This window comes from Peromyscus eremicus, chromosome 3, assembly GCF_949786415.1.
Source record: "Peromyscus eremicus chromosome 3, PerEre_H2_v1, whole genome shotgun sequence".
Classification (NCBI taxonomy): Eukaryota; Metazoa; Chordata; class Mammalia; order Rodentia; family Cricetidae; genus Peromyscus; species Peromyscus eremicus.
The window spans coordinates 25073696-25086062 of NC_081418.1; the positions used below are offsets into that span (position 1 = coordinate 25073696).

The 12367-nt window shown below is 37.4% G+C and overlaps 1 protein-coding gene across 2 annotated transcripts in view; it reads left to right on the top strand.

Moving 5' to 3' along the window:
- The window catches only part of Phf14 (PHD finger protein 14), a 139347-nt gene extending 131217 nt beyond the window's left edge, over positions 1 to 8130 (top strand). For both annotated transcript variants that reach the window (XM_059257382.1, XM_059257384.1), the window contains one exon: positions 7933 to 8130. In XM_059257382.1, the coding sequence (XP_059113365.1) occupies positions 7933 to 8007 (75 nt within the window). In that variant the 3' untranslated portion in view covers positions 8008 to 8130. The remainder of the gene's footprint in view (positions 1 to 7932) is intronic.
- Positions 8131 to 12367: the final 4237 nt, after the last annotated feature.

A 12367-nucleotide genomic window follows, 5' to 3' on the forward strand; every position in this document is an offset into this window, starting at 1 on the left:
TTCTCAATTAAGATTGTTTATGAATTTCCAAACTGAAAAATCCCTATTATTTGAGTATTTGATTACTTACATACTAAGTTGTTCCTTAACATCAGAATTATCCTATAAAATATTTACAATTGTCTGGCTTCCATCGATAACAGTATTTAAGGAATTTAAAATATTGAAGTAGATTAGCTTTGAATGCACATACACCTGAGTAACACTGCTAAATGGACTCTGGTGTGTGTGTGTGTGTGTGTGTGTGTGTGTGTGTGTGTGTGTGTGTGTGACTAATAATTATAGAAAACGGCATAAATTTGAGAGGGAATAGGAGAAAATGGGAGGATTTGGAGGGGAGAGGAAGGGGTGAAAATGATGCAGATATGGTACTCATGTATGGAATTCTCAAAAACTAAAATATTAAAATACTTTAAATCCTTATGTTTAAGATCATGATAGTTTTACCTATGGTTTTTATGTCTAATTCTTAGTACATTGGGCTTATACTCATAGTCTTCTGTTGCTTAATTACTATCATTTTATACCATTTTCTTTCTTTTAGTCCTACTTGTGCTGGATCTGTATCTTCCACTGAATGATTTTATTTCCTTAAGTTTAAATTGTACCTCCTTAGATGGCTGTTCTAATTCTTAGAGCCTGTCTTCCCTGGCAAATCAGATTCCTTCTTGGTCCCGCATCACATAGGAAAATTCCAAAGTCTTTTTGAACTGTCTCATGTCCATGCAATCAAAAGTTACTATTAAGAAAAAGTAACAGGAGGGCTGAAGACTTAGCAAAATTCCTTATTCTGCAAGTTCTGCTCCAGACTCACAAAGAAAGGAGTGCAGAAAATACTTAAAAGAGATATCCGTGTGTTGTCAGAAATGAAATTAGAATGCCCCGCTTCCCTTTTTCTGTTTTACTTGTTGCTAAAATAAAGAATATACTTTTATGAGGTTGAGTAAGATGATTGCTTTTTACTGTCTTTTGCTTGAAAATGAAGAAAAGAAATAAAATACTCCATCTATTTTTGAGAAGCTAGAGATGGAACCTGGGGCTCATATGTGCTAGACAAGAGCTCTATCACTGAGCAATACCCTAGTCCTCCATTCTCTTACTGATAGTTTTAGTTGAACTGATTTTTTACTACGAGCATCCAATGTTACTTTAATTTTATAGTATATTTCTAGAATTTTTAATTAAGTATGCAACTCTGTCATAAGAAAAATCCATATACTTTTTACAGTAAATTTAATTAAGCATTTCTTGTAAGTTCATTTCAGTGTCTACCATGGCCCACTAAAGTTGGAATTCACTTGTAAAATGGTAGATTAATTGCCTTTTGTATGGAATGAAATAAGAATCTCAAATATGCAAAGTCAGGAAATGTAATTAGAGTCCTCAATTACTTATTCAGTGTGTTGGAAAACTGAATGCAGAAGTATAGGAAGGGGCCAAAGGTTGTTAAATGTAGCACATCACACACGTTTTACACTGTACTTAATGGCCCAAGTGTTTATTACTATGAAGTAAATGCACCATCTAAAGAATTATGGTGGAATTGTAAAGCATTAAAAACTCCAATTAATGTTAGTCTGAAGTATGCAGTGTGTTCATTTTGCCTGAAACATTTTCATTATCATCAGTATTTTTCCAGTTATTAAGATAAATTTTTCATCATTGTGCAGCACTAGCATGTTGGCTATAGTAAAGCATGGTCTTAAATCCTGTTGAGAGTTAAAATTAATGGATGCCCCCACACATATCATACACAACCACAATAATAATAACTTAAAAGAAGTTAGGAAAAGAAAGTGGTGTTTGAGTGCAGTTTAAAGCAGTGTGGATGTATTGCTTTCCTTCACCTCTTCTATGACTACAAACTTTTTAAAAATATGGGGTTTTTTTTGGTTTTTTTTTGTTTTGTTTTGTTTTGTTTTTTTGGTTTTTTTTTTTTTTTTTTGTTTTGTTTTGTTTTTTTGAGACAGGGTTTCTCTGTGTAGCTTTGCGCCTTTCCTGGGACTCACTTGGTAGTCCAGGCTGGCCTCGAACTCACAGAGATCCGCCTGGCTCTGCCTCCCGAGTGCTGGGATTAAAGGCGTGCGCCACCACCGCTGTTTTTAATTGAAATAGAATTATATCATTTCTCCCCTTCCTTTCCTCCTACCTGCCCCTCCCAGCTATCTTCCTTCTAACCCCTCCCCAAACCCCACTGCTCTCAAGATGATAGACTTGCTTTTGTTATGATTGTTTTACACACACACACACACACACACACACACACACACATATTTATACATAAATATAATAAATATAACCTGATGAACCTGTTTTTGTTGGTTTGTGTGTGTATGTTTTCAAGCCTGACCACTGTGCACTGAGCAGCCAGAAAGGAGTCTCATCTCTGAGAAAGGCTAATTCTCCTTCTTCCAACTGACTGCAAACTTTTAGAACAGTATTTCTTTAAAAATACACAACTTACTTTTTAAAACAAATATTAAAACATAGACCTATTTGTGACTGTAAATTTAAAATCCAACTTCAGTAGCTATTCCTTCTCTTATTAGTCAAAGAAATATTATATAGAGTTTTTTGTTGTTGTTTTTTTTTTTTTTTTTAACAATAGAGAAACGTTTCCAGTTAGTGCTTATCTGTACCTCACTTTGATTAACTGCAGTAGCAGCAAGCATCTTCACTGTGAATAGCATGGTTGGGAAACTAAACACAGCTGATTTCACTCTTTATGTAAACAGCTTTTCATTTTTCTCACTTATTTCTAGAAATTGTTTGTATGGTCAAACTGTAAAGACTTGATAAAGGACATGTTTTCTAGTTAGGAAAGTAACCTCTGCTCACAGTGAATACGTAAGAAAATACAAAATCCCACAGGCAATAAAATAAAGCAATAATATCATTTAGCAGTTCAGGTCCTTAGGGAAGGAATTTTATGTAGAGCCATAGGAAGAAAAAGTTACTTTTAGCTTTTGAAGTATAGAGGTATGGGTGTCTTGGTGTTTTTGTTTTTGTCTTGTTTTGTTTTCCTTATAAAAAATCTTTCCCATATGTTTTATATACTTTATTTTTATTTAAAACAGTAAGTTAATATAATTTAGAACAAGTAGCCATTTATTTAAAATTTAAGTGTTTTTAATTTCAAAACATTTAACATTTTACAAATTCCTAGCCTAGCTTTCTTTGTCTGGGTGACTGTACGGTTTCCATCTTGTGTAACCATTGTACAATTACCAAAACTAGGAAGTTAACACCAGATGATTTTATTAATGACCCTATGGTAAGTTTTCAGTTTTCCCACTGGTCATTTTATGGTTCAGTATTCCAGGTTGCATTAAGTAATCATGCTACCTTAATCTTCTCCAAATGTGATGGTTCCAAGTTTTGTCATCCCCGACCTTGGCATTTTTGCACACCACCATTCATTTGTTTTCTGGAATATCTGTTGGTTGCTTTACAGTGGTTAGCTAGCTAAAGGAAAGACACTACAGGCTAGAGGTGATGTCCCCTTTAGTGTGTCACATTGGTGTAGTGATACTAAGTAGGTGGTATTGATCTTGATCATGTGGCTAACGTGGTATTTACTGCATTGTAAACATGCAAAGAAACAGCCAAGGAATTCTGTGCCTTTTTATAACCTTACTTTTAAAAGAAATCCCTTAAGACATGGCAGTTTACAAGGTAAGCCTAATGTCTTTATTTGTAAACTATAACTTGAGTCCACAAACCACCTGAACAGTGAAATCTTCAGATGTTAAAATAATTGGCCATTGCTTGGAGTTGGTGGTTTCCTCTTAAGAGAAAAGAAAAAAAGCGTAGGTTTTGTTAATTAACATCAAGTCTTTGAACTACTATCAAAAGACAAATGCATTTTTCGGTAAGGGGCAATAGAAGTCTCCTTTCCAAATCATTGGCACAAGCATGATACCATTGAAAGGAAATCTTGCAAGTGCAATGCAGTAGTAAGGATTTCCCTTTGATAAACATGACAAGTGTTACACATCTTTCTCTTTCAAAGAACCCTCCATTCCCTGCCACCTAGCTCACTAGACCCCGTGTCCCTCATGTGCCTAGAAATGATGACTCCCCTCCTTCTCGTCCTGTCAGTAAAAACAAACAAAAAACAAGGAGGCCATTGAAACATAGTCATTTGGTATTATGGGTGTTACTGTCAAATGAATATACACTTTCAAAATTCCATGTCTGGTTAAAAGAACTACAAGGTCACTGGAATCAATATGTTTTCTGGAGTTTGAATAACAAGCTCAAACATTAAGAGCATGCCTTTTGCTTTCCGGTACCCCCAGAGGGTGTGTTTTCCTGACAGTTGCTTCAGAGATCCTTCATGAAACAAATGTCAGACTTGTCAGGACTGTCACTAAGAAAATGATCCGTGGAGCAAGGGTCTTCTTTCCCTGGGAACCAAGCAGATGTCTTAGCTCAGCAAAGTGAAGCCCTGCCATGAGAGGCAGTGTCTGCATGCATTTGCTGTCGAGTAGGAAGCAATGCTGTGCTGAAAGTCTGCCTTGGCAGTTGCACTCACTATGCACTTACTTGTTAATGATGCTGGATCTGTTGCCTCAGTGGTTTTGTTAAGCTTGAACTATGTATATAGTTCTTATAAATTTGACCTGCATTGTTAAATATACCATCAGAGCTTTACAGGATCAAGCTGGAATGATTTAAGGTGAAATCTATTAGTATTATTTTTATATGATATTATACTATACTATAGCAAGTTCAGTTTACATCCCAGCAATTAGACTTGTTTTTTCCTCCCCTCCATGATCCTTTGCTACACTTAAGTCACAGCTGTAGTGATATAAAGTAACAGGCTTGTAATGGTTACATAAGTATTTTTACATAAAAAGGCAAAATTTTAGAGACAAGTCTTCAGAATAAAGAAAGGGGCAAGACAGTTGTGTCTCTGTGCTAAGTAGAGGCAGTGACAGAAGAGACATGCCTCTATAACAGTGCTTCCTGATTAGGAAAAGTCAACCAAGGAAGACTGCTGTTGTGCTAATGTAATAAGTTACAGATTTACTTCTGCTATGTGTTACATGTATTCAACCCTTTGTAACTTAATGAAAATTGCAAACTTTTATTTTACTTAATAGCATTCTCCTATAGTTTCTACTCATTAAATACAGAAGCAAAATATATAGACACTTCCTAGACCTAAGGCTTCCCAGGCTTATTACCACATCTCTACATCTGTATTTTAATTTTTGTATGTGCATGGTTTTTGTTTTGTTTTGTTTTGTTTTTGCCTGACCATATATGTGTGTGTCTGGTACCCACAGAGACCAGAAGAGGGCAACAGATGGATCCCCTGGAACTGAAGTTACAGATGGTTGTGAGCCTCTCTGAGGGTGCAAGGAAATTGATCCTGGGTATTCTGGAAGAACAGTCAGTGTTCTTAACTGCTAAGCCACTTTGACATCCCCTTTCATTTGTATTTTGAGTTAAGAGTAGTGTTGAGGTTGCTAGATAAAGTTAGCTGCAGTTTCTTAACCAGGAAGTCATACTGGTCTGTAAACTTGGTAGACTGTTCAGATGAGAAAGGCTTCACTCTTTCCCATGATGTAAAGGTTAGAGTTTAAAATGGCTGTGCTGGGGACCGGGGGACGGCTCAGTGATGGAGAGCTCTTGTTGCTCTTGCAGAAGAACCGGGTTCAGTTGTCAGCACCCACATGGTAGTTCACAACCATCTGAAATTCCGGTGTTAGGAGGTAACACCCTGTTCTGTCCTCTGTATGAATGTCATATACATCCATACATGCAGTACACTCGTACATATACACATAAAAATAAATCTGAAATGTATGGCTGTTTTGGCACATACTGCTTCATGCATTTTTGCTTTCCTTTTTTATCAGTGCTGTTACTGTAAATCAATATTGCTGAAAGTATAACTGCAGAGTAAGGAGTGATAATATGCCTGTTTAAAGTATGTATTAGTTTACACACACTTCTTGTTTTTAAGCTCAGATATTTCATAAAATTCAGAAAACATTGACGCCAGGTGTATGCTAACTGTATCCATTTAGATGGTAGGAATATAATATAAAGAAGAAGAAGCTCTGCTTTGAAAAGCATCTTGACAAATTTTGTGCTACTTAACTAAATGCTTTACCACTGTTTTAGATTTCTATTGCTGTGATAAAACACATGATCAAGGCTACTTAGAACAGGAGGTGTTTAATTTGGTTTACAGTTTCAGAGTGTTGTGATAGCAGAGCAAAGGTGTGGTGACAGGAACAGCTGAGAGTTCACATCTTGATCCACAAGCAAGAGGCAAAGAGGGCACACTGGAGATAGGGCTAGTCTTTTGAAACCACAAAGCTACCAGTGACACACTTCCAACAGTACTGCACTTCCCAATCTTTCCCAAACAGTCCTGTCAACTAGGACAAAGTATTCTAACATACAAAGCCTGTGGGGGCCATTCTCATTCAAACCCCATAGCCTCTTTACCAACTGGTTTTATCCAGTGACAGTGTCTCACTAGAAGAAGGCAGTGGAAGGTAGAGAATTAAGATTTAACTTTGAATAGAATATAATTACAATGTAATTTCTAGGAACTCTTATCTAAAGAAAGCAGCTACCTATTTACTAATACCTCTGCAGGTGTTGGTTGATGGGAAATATCTACTCATTAGAGATAAGTTGGGGAGAAGGTTCAATGGCATATAGTAATAGTTGTTGGAAAATATACAAACAAAGTGCATTGCCAGGATGGTATTAAAATCCTATCTCTGATGTCTCGTGTATCTGTAATGCTTCAGAGTGGTTGGTAGGAATGATAATTTCTCTACTTTCCTGATGTTGACAGAGTCTAAACTGTTAATGCTGTGGAGGTTAGAGACAAAACTAAAGGATGCTTTCTTCACTTTACTGATTGTAGAAAAGAGTTTTGTTGTTTGTTTTTGTTTTGCCCGTAGAAAGCAAATACATATACCTTGATTTGAATTGACAGGAAGCAGAACTCAAAAGTTATATGGTTTGCTTAAATTTGGTTTTCTAAAATACAGAGATACAGGATAATTTTGGTATTAACTTTATCTAAAGATAGTTGAGAATTTCTGCCTCCGCTTTAATTAACTCAGTAATATCTCAGGCAGTTCCTCTATTTCAGTTAATGAAAATGAAAGTGAAAGATCATATGTGATAAATCCAAAGTAACAAGAAAGCAAGACTGCTTGGTACTTGGATATTGTTGAAGGAACATGTATAATAAAATAGGTTACCAATTATAAAATGAAATATTTTTCCAGACTCTTATTATTTATACTTTGAAGGTCACCATTTAATATTAAGCACAGGGTACATTTCATTCCTGTGGTAGCAGACGTTATGATGTCACTTCATTATCCACCATGTGCCATGGGAAACTGAAGTGAATTATGGGGCCACCGCTTAGAATCGAAGCTGTAGAAGATTGTGAGTGTTCTACAGCATGACATGCCCATGTTTCCTATTTTAGAACTGACTGATCTTCAGATAACATATGGTGGTACAAGTAATTGGAAAATTGACAGACCTGTCAAGAAAGTATGCTAGATGAGACCAAAATGCCATGCTGGAGCACATAAAGTGTCTTAGAAGTTAAATTTATTGTTTTTTATCAAAGAGCAAAGTAAAGCTATCTGGTTCTCTTACCACAGAGAGCACTGTTCAGTAGCAGGTGTTCAGAAGGTAATTCTGAAAGCCTTGATAAAATTGGTTGCTGTTAAAGGCAGATAGGAAGTTTTAATCAACATTTAGAAGAAAATACTATGTACTATTATTAAATGTTAGTGACTTTGTAATTATAGATGTATAATCTTTTCCTTAAGGTTTCTGGAACCAGAACAGTACAGTGTTTTTAAATGTGTTGTTGGACTGAAATGTTCTCTGAAATTTAGAATTTCATGTTTGCTAAAATTGATTTTGCAGGAAGATGAAAATGAAGCTGAAAGAAAACATGCATCTCAGGAGCCCAACATGGAACAGAAAAATCCCAGGAAATAAGGGTTTTCTGTTGTTCTGGAGAGTTTACAGCTCGTGCTGAGGCAAATAACATTTCTAGTTTGTAAAATGTTAAATTGTAAAATCTAATTTGCAAAACTGTGCTCAATAAAGTCTTTGAAATAGCTTGTGTTTGGAATGTATACTTCTTTTTTAAACAATTCAGCTTTGATTTAAAAACTAAACCCTCAAACTATCTTGTTTATTGTTTTGTTGATGATGGTGGGTTTTTTGTTGTTGTTCCAGTTTTTGTTCTTTTAAGACATGGTTTCACTGTGTACGTTTGTGGGTCTGGAACTCCCTATGTAGATCAGGCTGTCCTCAGACTCAGATATCTGCCTGCATCTGCCTCCATTGTTGGGACTGAAGATTTGGGCTACCATACCAGCTTTTGAAATGCTTTTAAAAGGAAGAAATTGCCTGGATGCCTCCCAAACAGATCAAGCCAGTCAACTGTGCTCATTGCATGAGTTGGGTGTTTGAAACCTGGGGCTTATACAGGGTCGCTTGGCTCAGCCTGGGAGGAGGGGACTGGACCTACCTGGACTGAGTCTACCAGGTTGATCTCAGTCCGCGGGGGAGGCTTTGCCCTGGAGGAGGTGGGAATGGGGGGTGGGCTGGGGGGAAGGTGAGGGGGCAGGAGGGGGGAGAACAAGGGAATCCGTTGCTGATATGTAGAACTGAATTGCATTGCAAAATTTAAAAAAATAAAAAAATAAAAAAAGGAAGAAATTGTCGGAATACAAGAACAGGATTTTCTTTTGCCTGTGACCTAAGAAATAACACGTCTGGTTGGCCAAATAGAGATTTCTGAGAGTCTTTTACTCTTTTTCCTATATTCTGTTGTCGTCTTTAAAAAGGGCCTTACCAGAATTCCAGTTATCAAGAGAAAGAAAACCCTGTGCTCTGGTTTGCTTTTCTGTTCCTATGATAAACACCATAACTGATAGCAACTGTAGGGAAGGAAGGGGTCCACTTCAGCTTACACTTCCAGGTCTCAGTCCATCGTTGAGGGAAGCCAGGACGGGACTGAATGAAGAGAAGCCATGGAAGGACGGACACAGCTTATTAGCTCACTTGTCTAGCTTATTCTGAGCTAGCTTTCTTACGCATCCTGGGCCCAACTGCCTAGGGATGGTGCCACCCAAAGATGGGCTGAATCCTCCACTATCAGTCAAGGCATCTCTCACAGATATGGCCACATGCCAGTATGATTTGTGCACTTACTTAGTTAAGGTTCCCTCTTCCCAGATGAGCCTAGGTTTGTGTTAAATTGACAATAATACTAACCAAGACAACCAACGTAATTAAAAAGAGAATAGGAAATGTTCGTGCATAGAAAAATGGAAAACCAGCCATTGTCACAGGAAATACTGATGCATTAGCTTGTCATATGGTACTCTAAATTTGCAGAGAAAATGAAAATAATGTAACAGTTCTTGGTAGCAGAGATAGTGCCATGATTTTTAATTCATAAAATATTTAATAAGGGGGTGGAGAGATGACTCAATGGTTAAGAATGCTTCTTATAGAAGACTAGAGTTTAGTTCCCAGCACCCAAATTAGGAGGCTTACAGCTGCATTATAATGCCAGCCCCAGGCAGATCCAGCAATACTTCTGACCTCTGCAGGCACCTCAGTTCGTGTACACACACACACACACACACACACACACACACACACAATCTTTTAAAAAATAGTTACTAAGGATCTATGTATCTGTCCATACAAACTTTTCTCAGCTATTCCAGAAACCATCTCTCTGTGTTTCTTTGGCTTACCAATTTCCCAAACTATCTCTGATCCGTATTTTCATTAGTGTTTTCAAGCCATATTATCCTCCCTGATTCCAGCTTCTGAGCTGTTGTTATTTGCCAGCTCCAGCAGGAGCAGGGAATCTAGTTTCAGTTTGCAGAATCAAATAATTCTGGCAGATGTCTTTGTTTGATTATTGAAGGCAACGTTGCTTACAATATGGGGCAGAATTTTGGGAGGCTGGTTAGACAATGCCAGCATACAGTGTCCTCTCTGTGAGAATGGAATCGGTGTGTTTTCCCCAGAGTCATATTTTATCACATGCATCTGACAAGCTCAGTAAATGTGTGACAGTAGGATGTGCTGGCAGCTGTGATACGGTTAGCTGAAATGGAGAAAAACTGCAAGTAGGTGAAACAAGTTCATTGAAGGATAGCCTCCAATCTGACTGGAGATCAGGAAAGCAACTCAAACTTACAAAGCAGACTCCCTGGGTGAATTCTGGACTGTGCCAAAGGAAAGGCTGAGAAAGCAGTTCAGAGTCTGCAGGGGGGCGGGGGGTGTTGAAGTAAGCAATGTCAAAATCACCGAGACATTTTATTTCCTACATTGATCTATTTCAGAATACCCATATTTACACGTTGGTGTTTTATGGGTATTGGCACTGGTTTGTTTTTGTTTTGAAACAGTGTCCCTCTGTGTAATCCTAGCTGTCCTGTAATTTACAGTGTATACCAGGCTGGCCTTGAACTTACAGAGATCTTCCTGTCTCTCTCTGAAATGTTAGTATTAAAGGTGCATGCCACTGTGCTTAGCTGTCATTTTGAAAGAAGTAATGATAGGTATTTCATACCCTAGCAGGCACAGTACAGGATTTGGGGTCATGCCGACAGTTGTGCCTGAATGTGAGATTGATGCTGTTGTATTCCCATTTTAATAATGATCAATGTGATGCTTCTGGGAAATAAATGAAGCAAAGCTATGTAACAGCAAGAGTTTAAACTCAAACAAGGCTTACACCCAAATATCATAGTCTTTGCATAATAATCACTAATACCACACTTCTTTACATCCATGTTTCTTTTCTGTCTAGTTCGCCTATAACTCTCAGCACCAACTTTTTAGAATTTTTATTTATTAGTTTGGTTTTCATTATTTTTAACCGTGTCTGTGTGTGCATAAGAGCATGTGAGTGCAGGAGATTTTAGAGCCAGAGAGGCCAGATTCCATGGAGCTAGAGTTACAACTGTGAAAAGACCAAGAGGGTACAAGGAATCCAGTTAGCTTCTGCAAGAACAGTATATGCTCTTAACCTCAGAGCCATCTCTCTTGGGCAGCTTTGATTCATTGTATGACTTTTATTTCCTCTAAATGAATTAGAGGAAATGGTATAACTACCCCATTCTTTATGCTCCAGAATAGAATCCTGTGTATAATGTACCAACTATGAAAACATCTAGTGTTTCTCTATGACATTCCAAGAAATCAACAAATAGTTGATTAAATGTTTGTATGTTGTCATCTGCTATGTTTTTTTTAAAAATGCCTGCATTTATAAAATGACCTGTTAGTATGAGAGACATAGTGAGAGCCATTCTGTGGGCACATCAAGTATTTCTACCTAAGTGATACCTTTATTCAAAATTCTGTATGCTGTTCCTTTAAAGAAGTTTTTTCATGGGCCAGCAAGATGGTACAATGAAAAGGGGTGTTTGCTGTCGGGCCTGACAGCCTGAGTTTGATTCCTGGGATCACATGATGGAGAGACCCAACTCAGGCAAGTTGTCCGCCAACTTCAACACCTACACATACACCAAAATAAATAAAGTTTGATTCCTGGGATCACATGATGGAGAGACCCAACTCAGGCAAGTTGTCCGCAACTTCAACACCTACACATACACCAAAATAAATAAAGTTTTAAGATTTGTTTAAAATAGTATGCACCCATTACTTTAAGATAGTGAATGTTAGAGTAAACGTCCTTAAATTTCCGGTAGGAAAAATTTGTGTATGAATTAGTAAAAAGCTTAAAGCCCAAGCCTGCATGCTCTGTTTTTAAATATGTGGTATTTTTTTTTTAAGATTTACCTATTTTTAAAAATGTGTGTGTGTGTGTGTGTGTGTTCTGTGTGAAGGTTTGTGCTTCTGTATGCAATGACTCCAGAGGCCAGAGGCATCTGATTGTCTGGATACAAAGCTAAAGTCAGTTGGGAGCTACCCAACATGGGTACTGCTGACCCAACTTGGGATTCTCTGTAAGAGCAGTGTGAGTTCTTAGCTGCTGAGCCTTCTTTCCAGCCCCATATGTAAATCTCAGAGTGCCACGGGTAATTATGTGACTGTCATTAATGACTTTACTTGCATGTTATAAGTTTCCACACTATATAGATTTGTATTACATATTCGATCAATCTGCCATAACAAAATGCCCAAGGTTGCATATGTTAAAACACGACATGTTTATTTTTTTTAGTTTGGTATGTCTATAATTTCTAAATCACAGTTTGGTGGGTTTACTTTTGGATAAAGCACTCTCCCTCACTTCCCCTGAGTTGTATTAAGGAACACTGCAATAGTATCTCAATGAGAAATCTGTGGCAATACA